Source organism: Saccopteryx bilineata, chromosome 2, assembly GCF_036850765.1.
Source record: "Saccopteryx bilineata isolate mSacBil1 chromosome 2, mSacBil1_pri_phased_curated, whole genome shotgun sequence".
NCBI lineage: Eukaryota > Metazoa > Chordata > Mammalia > Chiroptera > Emballonuridae > Saccopteryx > Saccopteryx bilineata.
Genome location: NC_089491.1, coordinates 144,836,973 through 144,852,885, shown reverse-complemented (window position 1 = coordinate 144,852,885; position 15,913 = coordinate 144,836,973). Strand labels below are relative to the sequence as shown.

At 35.3% G+C, this 15,913-nt stretch overlaps 1 protein-coding gene across 4 annotated transcripts in view; it reads right to left on the bottom strand.

Annotated features, from left to right (window-relative positions):
- CNTN1 (contactin 1) overlaps window positions 1–15,913 on the bottom strand; it is a 388,569-nt gene that overhangs the window by 101,578 nt on the left and 271,078 nt on the right. For all 4 annotated transcript variants that reach the window (XM_066258119.1, XM_066258117.1, XM_066258121.1 and 1 more), the window contains one exon: window positions 5,160–5,280. In XM_066258119.1, coding sequence (XP_066114216.1) covers window positions 5,160–5,280 — 121 coding nt within the window. The remainder of the gene's footprint in view (window positions 1–5,159; window positions 5,281–15,913) is intronic.

The following is a 15,913-nucleotide window of genomic DNA, read 5'->3' as shown; positions in this document are numbered from 1 at the left end:
TAGATGACTTCTAAGTCTAATTCTAGATTTAAAGTTGCATCTTCAAATTTCAACTTAATTGCAGAGATCTTATATAGCCACTGTAAAGAAGTTGGAAGGAAAAGAAGATGTTATTAATGCATGATTTGCCAACAATTAGGACCACTGGAACCCTTTTTTTAATCTTGGACAAAGAATATGTTTAACTATTTTATTTTTGTTAAAGAAAGGGGAGTAATTAATCTGAAACAACATCTCCAAATAAATGATTCAAAAATATTTTTGCCTGGACAGTGAAGACAGGTAAACCTCGGATATGAACTCTGCTAAAATAGATCAGCTGGGATAATAATCTCTCAAGAGTATTTTCTGCAAAAAAGACCAGTAGCCAACCGTTATGATGATGGTTTAAAATACAGCAATATTGTTCAGACTAAAATGTATAGTGATGGCTTCCATCAGGTTACCACTTATTTGACTATGTTATTTTAACTTATCCAACACAGGATTTAACAGTGGGTAATCATCAACCAAAATGATCTCCTTAAGAAAGAATCTGGTAACCATGTCATTAGGCCAAGTAATAAAAATTTCAGTGGGTTACATCCAATAAAGATGACATCTAACTTCTATACATTTTCATTCTGCAGCTGTATCTGGCCTTAGAAATAAAGTGAAAAGCTTTACTGAAACATACATACACACAATGTTCCCATTTAAATAAAATTCTACATAAAAGAGTATAAGTTTCTAACAGAACAATATAACAAATACAAATGATTTCAAGATACAATGATTTCCACAATTTTTATATTATCCATTTTAACTTCAGTTACTTTAGAAACATTTACAGTTTTTGTGTAGCATATATTAGGGTTGATAATGAGACCAAATGCTTCATATAGTGAAAGTCTTTTCTTCTTTTGATGGTTTTAAGTTTCAGCATTGCATTATAAAATTTTGTTTAATAGGGTATATAAAATGTAAAACGGGGGATCTGAACATTATCATCATAATTGCATTTTCTATTTTGGCAATTTTAGTGGCAAACATTATGCTCAGCTGGTATAGGGAAGGTCTTCCTAAAAGCCTGTAGCATTGCCAAGGATATTTATAATATAGCTAAAATACCACGGAAAAAAAGTAAAATATGAAGGTCAAAGTCTAATTTCTTGCTTTTGTAGCCTAATTTTATGGTCCATTTTTGAATGTTGTCCAAAAGCGCACTCATGAAAGAGAATTTAGATTTGGCACTTTTCATAAATCTTCCCACAACAACTGCTGAACAAATCCTGAAAATCCATTCCCTCTAAAAGACACTTTTCTTTAGCTGAAGAACTCTGAGTCCTCCAGAAACAACATTCATACAGGGCTGTTCAAATGTGTCCGATTTACTTGATTTGGCAACCTGAAATACACTTTTATGGGACCTAAGCAGTAAAACATTCATTACAACAACAAACAGGATATTTGTATCAATCCTTATAATTTGAGTTTTGATAAAAAGTCTAAAAACATTTGAAATCCTATAGCTGTTTTTAAATTTTAAACTAAGAATAGCTTTAAAACATAAAGGTCTTATAAATATTAAGCAATTAATAATTGACTTTTAAATTTCTTTGGCTATATTATACACACATTTGTTATAAAAGCTTGACTAAAATAACCTCCTTCACTGATACATTATTATTTTAAATTGATGCCCCAAGAAGATTGTGACCATTGCTGTTTGTGACAATCTGATGAAAGTTATAAATACTCTTCCTAGGAAAATGCACATCCACATGGAATTTTATATATAATTTCAGGAAATGCAAAAATCCCTTGATGCCTGTCTGGGGACTCTAGGTTATCATACCCTGGACTAGAATAAAAAAAACATAATTAACTGGATAATGTACCAATAGTAATATTATGTAAGGCAGTGGGGCTTATTTATTATTCACCATTATTCAAAAAAAGACTAATTTTATATCCAATGATTTAAATATATAAAGCATATTTGAAGGCCTATTTTATATACATTTTTAACACTAATCATGTGTTTCACTATTTTAATTGCTAATGGCTCTTAATATAAATTAAATACCTTTTTATTAGTAATAAATTTTTAAGAATAATTATGACTCTGCTGAGTTTTAAAATGCTAAGCAGAGAATGACGTTATAGTTGATAGATGGAATGATGACTAATTTGAGTTGCCTAATAAAGCCAATAAGATATCCAAAATGAATGAATGAATGAATGAATAAATAAATAAATAAAATGCTAAGTAATACTTTTCATCCATCCATATAGTTTTTTTTTATTGTATTTTTCTGAAGCTGGAAATGGGGAGAGACAGTCAGACAGACTCCCGCATGCGCCCGACTGGGATCCACCCGGCACGCCCACCAGGGGGCGACACTCTGCCCACCAGGGGGCAATGCTCTGCCCCTCCGGGGCGTCGCTCTGTTGCGACCAGAGCCACTCTAGCACCTGGGGCAGAGGCCAAGGAGCCATCCCCAGCACCCGGGCCATCTTTGCTCCAATGGAGCCTCGGCTGCGGGAGGGGAAGAGAGAGACAGAGAGGAAGGAGAGGGGGAGGGGTGCAGAAGCAGATGGGCGCTTCTCCTGTGTGCCCTGGCCGGGAATCGAACCCAGGACTTCTGTACGCCAGGCTGACGCTCTACCACTGAGCCAACCGGCCAGGGCTCCCATATAGTTTTGTTAACATGACATTATAGTAGAGGGGCTTAAAATGCTGTATCATATTTTTATTGAGTGTGCTTTCCAGGTTCCATTGCTTTAAAGTATTTTTTCTTGGAACCAAAGATTTTAGAGAAAGAAAAAATTTATATTTTCAAATAATATCTGTTATAGCTTCATTTTATTGAATAAATAATACACATTATGTTGTATAAAATACACATTGTGATGATTTTTTATCTAAATATATGTGAATAATATTACCATTCTTTGATTATATCTGTAAAATTTTCTTCTGATCACTGGGAGTTTATTATAATGTAATTACTATATGAAGACACTGATGTACATGTATTCTAACATAACCACTCTTGTAATATTAATGCTAATTCATTACATAGAGGGTGAGGCAAAAGTAGGTTTTCAGTTGTTCATCTGGGAAATAATACAATAATTAATAAATAATAAGATAAGAATACAGTTTACAGTTGTTTCATGTACTCACAACTGTAAACCTATGTTGGCCCTACCCTGTACGCAAACAATTGCAATTAAATATATATATATATATATATATATATATATATATATATATATATATGCTATTGGGCTATTGCTGGAAATAGCTAACAGCTAAGTGGTATGACTAGTAAGAACAGTGGACTAGTTTCTCTCCCTGTAAACTCTCAAAGATAACAAATGCCCCAGATAACAAAATATTCTTAATGGAAATACTGAGCCTAAATGAACTCTCTTTGATTTAGGATTTTGGTCTTAGATTTTATTAATATTCAAATATGTGGTATGTGAAATAAATATCTAAGTTCATTAGGATAAAGAAATTTCAGCTCTACTTCTTATTACTGTAGTGGAGAACATACTCAACTAGAAAAGGCTTTTCAGCATTTTCCTAATGTGACTAGAGGACTCCATATGACCATGCTCTTGGGGAAACATAGGTGATATAGGAAATGGAGTGAAATTACATTGATCTAGCTCAGGACAGTGGAATTAAGACAAACCACAGATATTTTACTTATCTGGGCAAAAAAAAAAACAAACCAAACCTGACTGAAATGTAATTAAATAATAGTCAATAAATATTTCTAATAGGTGAAATGTGAAAAAATAAAAATATTTTTCTAATAGAAAAAACAGACCCAGAGAAGGAGAGTTATGAAACTATACAGTGAAAATCTGTAGCTCACTAAATATTAAACAATGTGTATGTGAATTACATAACTTAAAGAAGATAATTCAGCCTGACCAGGTGGTGGCACAGTGGATAGAGCGTGGGACTGGGATGCGGAGGACCCAGGTTCGAGACCCCGAGGTCACCAGCTTGAGTGCGGGTTCATCTGGTTTGAGCAAAGCTCACCAGCTTGGACCCAAGGTCGCTGGCTCGAGCAAGAGATTACTCGGTCCGCTGAAGGCCCACGGTCAAGGCACATATGAGAAAGCAATCAATGAACAACTAAGGTGTTGCAACGAAAAACTAATTATTGATGCTTCTTGTCTCTTTCCCTTCCTGTCTGTCTATCCCTATCTATCCCTCTCTCTGACTCTCTGTCTGTCTCTGTAAAAAACAAAAAAAGAAAACTCATGTACACAGATTGCTATAAAACTTTAGAGAATTGTTATGAAAGTTTAGAAGGGGTGGCTCATATTTGAGACATCTGGAAAAGACTCATGAATTTGTTAGTTCTTGAGTAAAAGTCTAAAAGAGAGATACAATTTCAGCAACAAACAATGATAAGAAGATATAGAAGGAATGCTGTGAACCAAGGAACAGAGGTAGAAATGCTAGGTGTTTTCCTGAACTAGTTGGATAATGGAGATTAATCCATGAGGTCAACCCATGGAACTTCTTGGGCCTTAATTAAAAAGGAATGATCTTATATCTGTAGGTAATGAGTGAAGAGCCAATGAATGAATGAAAAGATAAAGCATGTTCTGAGGTGCCCTTGTATCTACACAGTAGTCAGCAGCAAAGGGGTCATATTTTTAATGTATGTATCCCAGCACACTCTTATTTGTAAGAACAAATGTACTTAGTCTGAAAACAAGCACAAAATAGGAACATGACACATGTATAAATTTATTCTAAAATGATATTAATGAATATATTACATTAGCAGGAGTATATTTTCTCATAACAAAATAGGGAAGAAAACAACACTATACTCAACACACAAAAAGGGTTTAGCAGGAACTGAGCACTTCTGGTAAGTACTAAGTTTACAAGCACAAACATTTAGCAGGAGATATGTGGTGTAAGTTCCTAGGAGATATGTAGTTAGTGAAACAAACAAAATCAGGGTTGTTTACTACTTGTTTGGCATAAGTTATTTTTAGGCATGAGTGAGAAGCTGTTCTCAATGATCAAGACTCAAAATATACAAGAATTTGGGCCATAGTTACCAGAACCTTATACATATTTATGCAAATCAAATCAGTTTGGTTTTATAATTTTAGAATGTTGAAACTCTTACCTCGCACCACAAGGTCAGCCGAAGCAGAGGAGTTGTCCACGATTGTCTGTGCAGTGCACGTGTAGCGGCCAGCATGCTTCAGCTGGGCTTTTCGAATGAGCAGCTCCCCATTGGCATCCAGCTGTGAGCAAAAGCAGCAGGTATTCAAATCAGTACATCTTTTTTTTTTTTTTTTTTTTTTTACTAATTATCTGGCATTTAAAATACGAGAAGTACATATTCCCCTTAACAAAATGAACACCAGGAAAAGGCACCTGTTGGATATGCCCATCATATATGTCTTTGCTTAAGGTTACTTAAGCGTTGGGCTTTCTCAAGCGAAAAATAAAGTGAATTAATTACTGAAGGTCCATTTTAGCCATAATATTTTTACCATTTTATTATTTCTACTAGCAGAGGGCCAAACTAAAAGAAACCAGAGGGAAAAACTACTTTCTTGGTATCTTTTAAAGAGAAATATTTTAAGGTCTACAAATCTTAATTCTGAATGTCACTGAGAACAAGTCTACGCTATATGGCTAGGAAGAATTATTAACCTAGTTTGGTAAAGTCGATCTAATTGACTACTTTCAGGGTGCATCATAGTTTACTATACAAAAACACTAAATGTTTGCAGAAACTGTCAGAAAGGAAAATCTTACTTACATATTCTTTTTTGCCTCCATGTGGGCAAGGATTGTGTTTTGTTCACTGTTCTCTTCCTGGTGTTCAGAATAGTAATATATAAATATTACCTGAAGGAATTTTTCTTGGGAATCATAAGGCATCATCTCATTACAGTTTCTAAAAATAGCTAATATTTATTCAATGCCCTGTCTGTAGCAGGTCCTGGGCTATGCAAATGTATATATATTATCTCATTCCATTGTTTTCTGAGATAGGTCCTATTATGTTCATTTTATTAAAGATAAACATGAGACTTAGAGTAGCCAAGTAATTTAACTAAGGTCACTCAGCTTCTTTGGTAGTAAGAGCATCCCAATCCATACTCATTATCTCTTAAATATTCTCTTAAGAGAAATATTTGAAAAATTCAGTTTGGTTTTCCTGAGAACCAAAAATATTGATTTACTATTCCAAGCATATTATATTAAAGAAGGAACAATTAATGGTTAGGTTAATATTTTATGTAATACATGAGGGTACTGTTGATGTGATATGTTAGACCTACAAATTTTCTAATTGTGTTATTTTAATAACCCTGTATGGAACAAATGCTCCACTGTACCATAGGTCTTGCCAGGGGCCCGTTTACATATTACATTTCATGCTCATCTTGAAAAGTGTTGGGGTTTTCAGTCCTTGCTTGGTGAATGCGGTTAAAAATAATAGCTATTTATAATCTGAGCATGCTGATTCAGTTGGTTGTATTAGAATATTGCTATCTCTATGTAAAAAACTGATCAGTGGCCATGTACCTTTTCCTTGATCTTAGCCATTATTAGTAAAAACACAGTTAGAGACCATGCAATTTAATGTCAGTTGGAATCTCCCTGTGTCCCTTGAGATCTAGATTGGTTAAAAATCCAGTTTCTAAGATTTGTCCAAACTCCTGGGGTAGGAGAGTTCTTTCCTTCTATTTTCTTGGTTAGTTATTTATTTGCTGATCCAAAGAGTCCCATACTAAAAATGCAGCCCTTTCTATATATATTTTTAAATTTTTATTTATAAAATTAAATTCAACAGGGTGACATTGATCAGTAAGAGTACATAGGCTTCAGGTAAACATTTCTATAGCATTTGAACTGTTGATTATGTCATATGCCCATCACCCAAAGTCAAATTATTTTCTGTCACCTTATATTTGTCTCTCTTTACACCCTTCCCCACACCCCCTCCCCCACATTCCTCTTCCCCACATTTCCTTCCCCATGGTAACAACTTCACTTTTATCTATGTCCATGAGTCTCAGTTTTATATCCCACTTATGTATGAAATCATACAGTTCTTAGCTTTTTCTGATTTACTTATTTCATTCAGAATAATGCTCTCAAGGGCCATCCATGTTGTTGTAAATGTCACTATGTCATCATTTCTTATGGCTGAGTAGTATTCCACTGTATATTTATACCACATTTTCTTTATCAAATCCTCCATTGTCAAAACTTGAAAACACTGGTACACAGACACATGCACCCGTATGTCCATCGCAAATTATTCACAGAAGCCAAGACATGGAAATAACCAAAGCGTCCTCTCTATATTTTTGTTGAAGCCTATTAACACAAAGTATTCCCTAGTAAAGTGAGTTCACTGAAGCATTGAAGGTAATGTAGGTGATTGTATCCCACAACGTAGGGCAAGTCAGCACTAAGAATTATCCATTTCAAAGTTCTGTTCAAGTCCCGTTGATTATATGTTTGGAGGGATTTCTCAGTGACCTTAGCTTCTCCCAGTGCTCCATCTTCTTGCTGGTACCCACTCCTGCTTGGATCTTTTCTCTCTGTTCTTCTCCTCTATTTCCTCATGTTAAGCCACTTAAGTCCTTCATGGTTATTTAGATTCTGACAATACTTGTTTCTCAAAGCCTTACTTTCTGTTTTTAGTTTTTCTATTTCTTTACCTCTTACTCTTCAATCCATTTTAATTTAGTTCTATAGCTTCAATTCATTTTACTTGACTTTTAATAACATTTGAATTTCCTCCCCAAACCATGGAACTTTTCTAGTCATGGATGACAACCCACTTTCCAGGAACTTTGAGAACATTTTCAGCCCCTTATCTTCTTCAACTTCTTTATAATTCCAGCAAAATATTGAAATTTATCCATTCTTTTTTTTTTTTGATCACTACTGCCTCTGCCCTTCTCCACTTCAGCTACCAACATCCCTCACTGAACTATTGTGTCTTATTTGTTCATGACCTCCACCCCGTCCCACTCTATTTCTTCTCTACTTGTTACCCAGAGTGACCTTTGAAGAATGCAATCATGATCAATCACTCCTTTCTGTATAAACAAACTGAAACCTCTAGAAAATTCCCCTTTCCAAAATAAAAGTGTTATAACGATGAACCTGGCTCTATTCTGTAGGGTCTGTCCAACATTCCAGCTCAATAGTGCACTTCAATTACACTCTGCTTTCAAAAAAAACATTGCCTTTTTAGGACTTAAAGGCAACTTGGGCTTTCTGATCTCTGGCTCTCCATCATGTTTTCTCTCCAGAAATGGAATCCCCTCAAACCTCACTCCCTTGCCACCTTCAACTAACTAACACTGACTCTGTTCTCACCAATACTAGCTCAAGGCATTCCCTCAAGCAAGTCTTTCCATTTCCTCTTGTTATATTTTGTCATAGCACCTTTTACCTTATGTCATCTTATGCATCTCAACTGCAGTGCAATATTTATACCATTATATAATTAAAGTCTGTCTTTGTGGAAGGCTGTATTTTTTTTTAAGTGAGAGGAGGGGATATAGTGAGACAGAATCCCATATGCCCCAACCAGGATCCACCCAGCAACCTCATCTGGGGCCTTGAATCAAGTGAGCCATCCTCAGTGTCTGGGGCCATGATGGGACCAATCAACCTACTCACTGGCTGCGAGAGGGGAAGACAGAGAGGGAGGTAGAGAAAAGCAGATGGTTGCTTCTACTGTGTGCCCTGCCTGTGAATTGAACCCAGGATGTCCATATACCAGGCCAATGTTCTATTCACTGAGCCATCCAGCCAGAGCCTAGGACTGTAAGTTTAATGGAGGAGGAAGCATGCCTATTGTGTTCAGTACTGTATCCCTGTGTTGTACATGTACAGCAATATGTGCTGGATCCACAGAAACCAGCACAGTGCCAGGAACATAATAACACTGAATATACATTGTTTGAATGAACTAATCAACTTGCATATCAGGAATTCTGACATCTGCTATTAAGATAATATATGTTCACCTCAGCTATAAGCAGAAATTGCTTGGCAAGTTGATATAGCCTATAACAATTGCAGCATTTTATAAGCACATAGTGAGACTTATTTTGGTGTCAGCATGAAGTACATACTCTTTCTGCCTCCTCCAGTTATCCCTTCATCTAACTTCTGTGCCCTAGCCTCTGTAGACAACTTACACTTTATCATTTATTCTCTTTCCAGCAGGCCTTTGTACGTGTCACTTGCTTTGCCTGGATTCCCACATCTCCCACTTCTATCACTTGGCTAACTTCAAGTCACAGTGCTGATGCCCCTTTCTTCTCTGGAATTCAAAGCACTGCCCTTTGTATATTTTTAATAGTAACTATCTCTTTCTACTACAATTGTTTAGTTGTTTATTTTTTCTATCAGATTGTAATTTCTTAAAAGAGGGACTAGATTGTATTTATTATTACAAATAACCAATTAAAATACATGACATGCAGGAGGAATTCAGCAAATAAATATTGCATAAATTAATTAATAAATATCTATTACCAAAAATATTTTCATTAAATTCTTTTAGTAATTTCATATGATTTTTTCCAGATAAGATAATGATATAAATTAAAGTAGCTGAATTGAGAACAACTATTGTTATCCATATTCATGAGATCAATTATCTATTTTAAATATTTTCAAATAATATTTCAAATTATTTATACACTAATTCTATGGCGAAATATAAATGTTTTGGGAATAATGTGCAAGTTTATCAAGAGAAGAATGAAGTTAACATATAAGAAAATGGAACTTTATTTCTTTTAACCTGTATGACTTATAAAGAATTTGTTCTTTTCCATAAAGAGGTCTGCTCTTTGTCCTTAGCTTCTGAAAGGTAATCTATGTGTCTTTCTCTGCCTGGGTATCTTGGGTCATACTGAACAGTCAAACAATGTGATTTAGGGTAGGAGTTAGCCACATCCGTATAGCTTTACAGTAAAAGCTGGCCATGCCTGAAAGACCAACACTGGGACTCAGGTTAAGGGTTTTGGATCATGTGATATCAGTCAACCTAGAGACTGAGATGAACTGTTTGGTAAGCTTCTCTGGTTGCGAATACTCTATAGTTAGTGGTACTTACTTATTGTTACATATTTCTTTTAGTTATTTTATTCTGAGATCAATAATGGGGTTATTCTTTTTATACTTTCACATGTAATTAAAAACAAACTGCTTTATGTAAAAATATTATATTTAATTTATACTTATTGAATCTTCAAAGTAAATTTTCTACAACTCTTAAACTATTCTAAAAGTTTAATGCTAAGCTCATTTTAAAAGTTAATTCCTTTTTAAACAGTAGGACTTAGGTGGGTAATGATAGGCTTACTTATATACAGTAATAGTAAGTGACTTTAACATTTATTCCTATTTGGTCTATATTTGGTGAAGGTGTGTCATTAAAATGCCTTAGAAGGAAAGCAAAGGAAAAACACACTATATCACTTCCAATATAGCTGTATATGTATAAAAGCTTTCTGATATTTTTATAAATGGTACTAGCACTTTTCATGCCTCAGAAGAAGCTGAAGTTCTCAGTGGTCAACAGAAAGCTTACAAAGCAAGTAAAGATCATGGACCTCAGCACATTCTAGCCACAAATTAGATGTGAATGCTCTCTATATTTTTCACTAAAAACCACAGCTTGGCTGAATTACAAAATGCTTCCCTTCATATGAGGAGAGTTGAATCACATACTGGAAATTGTGATAGCACAGCTCAGGGATATTCCAAAGTGTATATGTGGTTTACCACTTAGAAATTTCCCAAATTTAAATCAAAAGACTTCTAAAATATAAATGCCCATATCTTCCCCCCCCCCGCCATGAACTAACTCTGCGAAATCATTCCTGCAGTATAAATGAATCTGAATTGCAAAGTAGTATTAACAGTTGAATTAATCATAACAAAAAAAGAAATATGATATAAATATAGTACACTCAAGGGCTAGACAAAGTGCAGAGCTCATAAAGGCTATATAGCAACAAATTTTTTTTTTGTTCTGTCAAAGTTCAGAATGAAGGCACAGATTTAAAAGATTGAATGAAAGCATATCCTTTTAAGAGAATAGCTACAACTTGTAAGCAAAAATTAATATATATGCATAGAATACATGCTATATCCATGAAAAATAAAAATGTTTCTGCTTTACTTTGGCTTGTTAGGTTAAAGAAAAAATAACTATAGCAAATATGTCATATGCAACTACACACTTTAACACAACCAACACCAACACAACTAACAACAAGTATTCAGTCAAGGGTTTCTAGGTATTAGGAACTATTATAAATACTTTACCTATGCAAACTCACTTGCTCTCAACAACAGCCCTGTGCGGTAGGTACTATGCTTATAGAGATCAGGATGTAATACTACTATACCCATAACCAGTAGTACGGCTGCTGCTGTTGCTGTCAAGAGGATACTGCTACTGCTGCTAATGTCAGTTTGTTATATGCCACTGAGTTAGCTCTGATTCTTGGCAACCCTCTAAATGAGGGATGTGGACAATGCCGTGTCCTCAACAGCCTTGCTCAGTTTCTATGGACTCATGCCTATGGTTTCTTTTATGGAGCCAAACCATCCCAAATTTGGTTTTCCTCTTTTCTTGCTGCCCTCTATTTTGCCCAACACTATTGTCTTTTCCAAAGGATTCTGCGAAATTATTGGAAGAAATAACTCAACGGAGATAGATAAGGTGCCAATAGAATTATTTTAAGCCAGAGAGAATCTGTGAAAATCCTAATATAAATATATCAATAACTATGGAAAACAAAAAAAAATTGCCTACAGATTGGAAACACTGAATATATCTCCCAATCCCTTGGAAAGGAAATGCCAAGGAACGCAGTAACAATAGGACCATTGCTCTAATTTTCCATGCAAGTAAAGTGATGCCTAAGGCAAAGACAACAAAGTCCTCCACCTTAAAGGAAGCTAATAATGCCAGATGTTCAAGCTGCTACAGATATTACTATTAAAATTGTTACTACTACTTCTAGTATTGCTACTGCCACTGCCATCACTACTACTTATTTATTAAATGCCTTAAGATATATGGCAATTTGCTAGCTACTATACATACATTGTCTTATTTAATTTATAATTCTTAGGGAGACACTATTAACTGTTTTATTTTGGAGAAAAGAAATCTGAGATTTTGAGTTAAGCTACTGGTGGAAGGCTCAATAGTTAACATAGTCCAGGTTTCATGAGGTCAAGCTGTCACTTTATTGACTGGATAATGAGATTTAAATTCATAGATTGGTAAGAAAAGTGGGTACTTTCTCAATATGTTATTATTTTATTTGTATGTTCAAACATAAGAAAATAGAAAGAATAGTATGTATATAATGGCTCCCTGTAAATCAATCAATTAGATCCAATAATTGTAAACTTCTTGCCATATTTGTTTTATCTAATCATCTACGTAGCTAGTTCTATCTTAGTCAATCTATAATCTAACTCAGGCATAGCCACATACAGCCTGTGGGCCGGATCCGGCCAGTGTAAAGAACTTATGTGGGCCCTGGCCGGTTGGCTCAGTGGTAGAGCGTCGGCCTGGTGTGCGGGGGGGACCCGGGTTCAATTCCCGGCCAGGGCACATAGGAGGGGCGCCCATTTGCTTCTCCACCCCCACCTTCCTCTCTGTCTCTCTCTTCCCCTCCCGCAGCCAAGGCTCCATTGGAGCAGGGATGGCCCGGGTGCTGGGGATGGCTCCTTGGCCTCTGCCCCAAGCGCTAGAGTGGCTCTGGTCTCGGGAGAGCGACGCCAGGGCGGGGGGGGGGGGGGGGGGGGGGGGGGGGGGGGGGGGGGCGCAAGAGCGTCGCCCCTGGTGGGCATGCCGGGTGGATCCCAGTCCGGCGCATGCGGGAGTCTGTCTGACTGTCTCTCCCCATTTCCAGCATCAGAAAAATACAAAAAAAAAACAAAAAAAACTTATGTGGCCCACGATTAAATTTTTAATATTCTCTGCACAACGCACTGTGGAAATAAAATAAGTGGTACTTTGAAATTGTTATACATAAACTACAATATCTAACCATTGTACAACAATGAAAGTTAAAAATCTCAGCTACTCAGAAGCGGAAGCGTCTTTGATTATTGGAAATTGAGATATTTAAGAAGATGGTGATATGAGGAAAAGAATTCCGCGTGTGACTAATCTAGGGTTAACTTCCAATAATTGGTCGAATGGATTCGCAATACTTCTTTATTTTTTAAAAAAATTTCATTATAAAGATATACAACTTTTGTACTCGTCTGTGCAATTTTTATAAGCAATTGAATAATGGAAAATACGGAAATTTAAAAAAACTTGCCAAGGAATATTTAGTAATCTTCAGCTCAACTTATGTTTGTGAACAAACTTTTTCTTTAATGAATCTAAATAAAAGTACAAGATCAAGATTGAATATTTGCATTTGGAAGCTGTGTTAAGAATAGCTACTACAAGTATAGAGCCAGATATTAAAAAAATAATAGGCGATGCAAAGTGCTTCAACACATCACATTAGTTTTTTGTTAATTTGTTGTACTAAATTACTTACATTTATTCATTAAAAAATTACATAATAAATTTTTGTTTACTTAAACGAATCATTTTTGTATTTAACATTTTTTAATTTTAATATTTCATCCGGCTGGTGAAAAAAGTTTTCTTTCTAATCTGGCCCAGGGACAAAAACTGTTGGCACGCCCAATCTAACTATTGTTGAATCTTAAAAAACAAATTACTGATACTATTATACTTCATTCTTCAGCACATTACATCGAATCTCCAAAAAAGTAAAGCCATTCTCTTACATCACCACAAAACCATTTTCACACATAATAACACTAATTTCCTAATATTATTTAACATTCAAATCATAAAAAAAATGTAAAAAGAATTTCAAAAATATATGATTTTAAAAACTTATTAAAATGAAGTAGTGTTTTGATGATATAAAAACTTATATAATTTTGGGAAATGGTCGAGGATATGGTAATTATTAAGACATTACCCAGTACTTATGAAACCAATGAAAATGTTAAACATCCCTAAATTTGACTATTTTGATGGCTACAGAGTCAAATGTTGATCAATTGGCTCATTTTAAATTAAAACTCAAAAAGAAGAAATTTTTCTTGAGGTCTCTTTAATTATTTTGAATGATGGACAAAAAATCAAAGCTTTGGATTTAGATACTATGTTTTAGACTTGAAAGACAAGCTGGATATCATTTAATTCACATGGTTTTCAAATTGGTTCCCATTAGTCTCAGATTTTTAAAGGTTTTCATGGACCACTTGGTAGAAGAAAGGAATCAGAATGGGGAGTTTTATTTATTTTTTTAATTTAATTTTTTATTTTTTTATTTACAGAGACAGAGATGGAGTCAGAAAGAGGGACAGATAGGAACAGACAGACAGGAAGGGAGAGAGATGAGAAGCATCAATTTTTCATTGTGGCACCTTAGTTGTTCATTGATTGCCTTCTTATATGTGCCTTGACCGTGGGGCTACAGCAGACTGAGTGACCCCTTGCTCAAACCAGCAAACTTCGGTCCAAGCTGGAGAGCTTTGCTCAAACCAGATGAACCAAGGCTCAAGCTGGTGACCTCGGGGTCTCAAACCTGAGTCCTCTGCATCGCAGTCTGATGCTCTATCCACTGTGCCACCACCTGGTCAAGCAGAATGGGAAGTTTTTTTAATAGAAAAGAGTAAGAACCCTATGGTTAGGGCTTTTGGCTATGTAGTCTCCTACACATACCCACATGCATGCACACAATTTCTTTAATCAGAGCAACCTTACATGAATATTTTTTTATTTATTGGGGTTCTGATTTAAGTTTTCTTTGCAAAAAGGATTCTTCTGCTAAATCATTTTATTGTTGTTTTTCAAAACTTCTATTGTAGTCCAACTTCCTTATATGACAGAAGAGAAGCTTGAGGCTCAGAGTAACTGTTTTGCCCAAGGTCATATAACTCTTCAATGAAAAAACCAGAATAAAAATCTATATCTTTAGTCAGTGTTCTGTTCTTATAACCAAACTGGAAAAATTAGATCATTTTTTTTTCAGAATACAACAGCTAATGACAAATAGTATACTTCTCGTGTAATATCAGAAAAAAAAAGCAAAGTCCATGATGTAAAACATTAAAATTCCTAAGACACCAAAATTTACAGTCTTATTTTCCCCATTTAAAATTTTAAATACTTCCTGTAATTTGCAAGGATAAAAGCCAGAATAATAACTGCAGCAATGCTTAAGTATGTAGGGACTTCTATGTAAAACAAATGGCTCTTTAATTTTCGATGTGTTTTTGGAGATTCCTCCAAGCCAACACATCTCTGAAGAACAAAGACTTGCTTCTGTATGTGCTTAATTCCATTCACTTACAACTGCTAAGTGAATGTCCCCAACAACTGCTGAGAACTAGACTACGGGATGCTGTGCTAGAGGGTAACTTTAGCTCACATGGCCTCTAAACCAGAAGTATAAGACCTAAAGAAGCTAACCCAAGTATAGACACATCTAGTGAACAGAGATACCTACCTACCTGTTTATGGATGGACAAAGCAAAAAAAAAAAAGTGTCAATATGTGTAAGTCAAATTATTAAAATAGTCAAAGGGATGTCAGAAGAGTTCTATGTTCAGAGAGACATGCAAAAACAGAGACGCATGATAGAATTCTCTACCACTTTTCCAGTGAATTATTGTTAAGAGCAGAGAAAAGATCTGGCCACAGACAGGATGCCTTTGTGAGTTCTGTGTGGGTCACAGAACTGCGTAGGGGAACTCTACCCATTTTAAATGTTTCTTTTTTCTCTTCCACTGCTCATCAAAACATATGATCTTAAA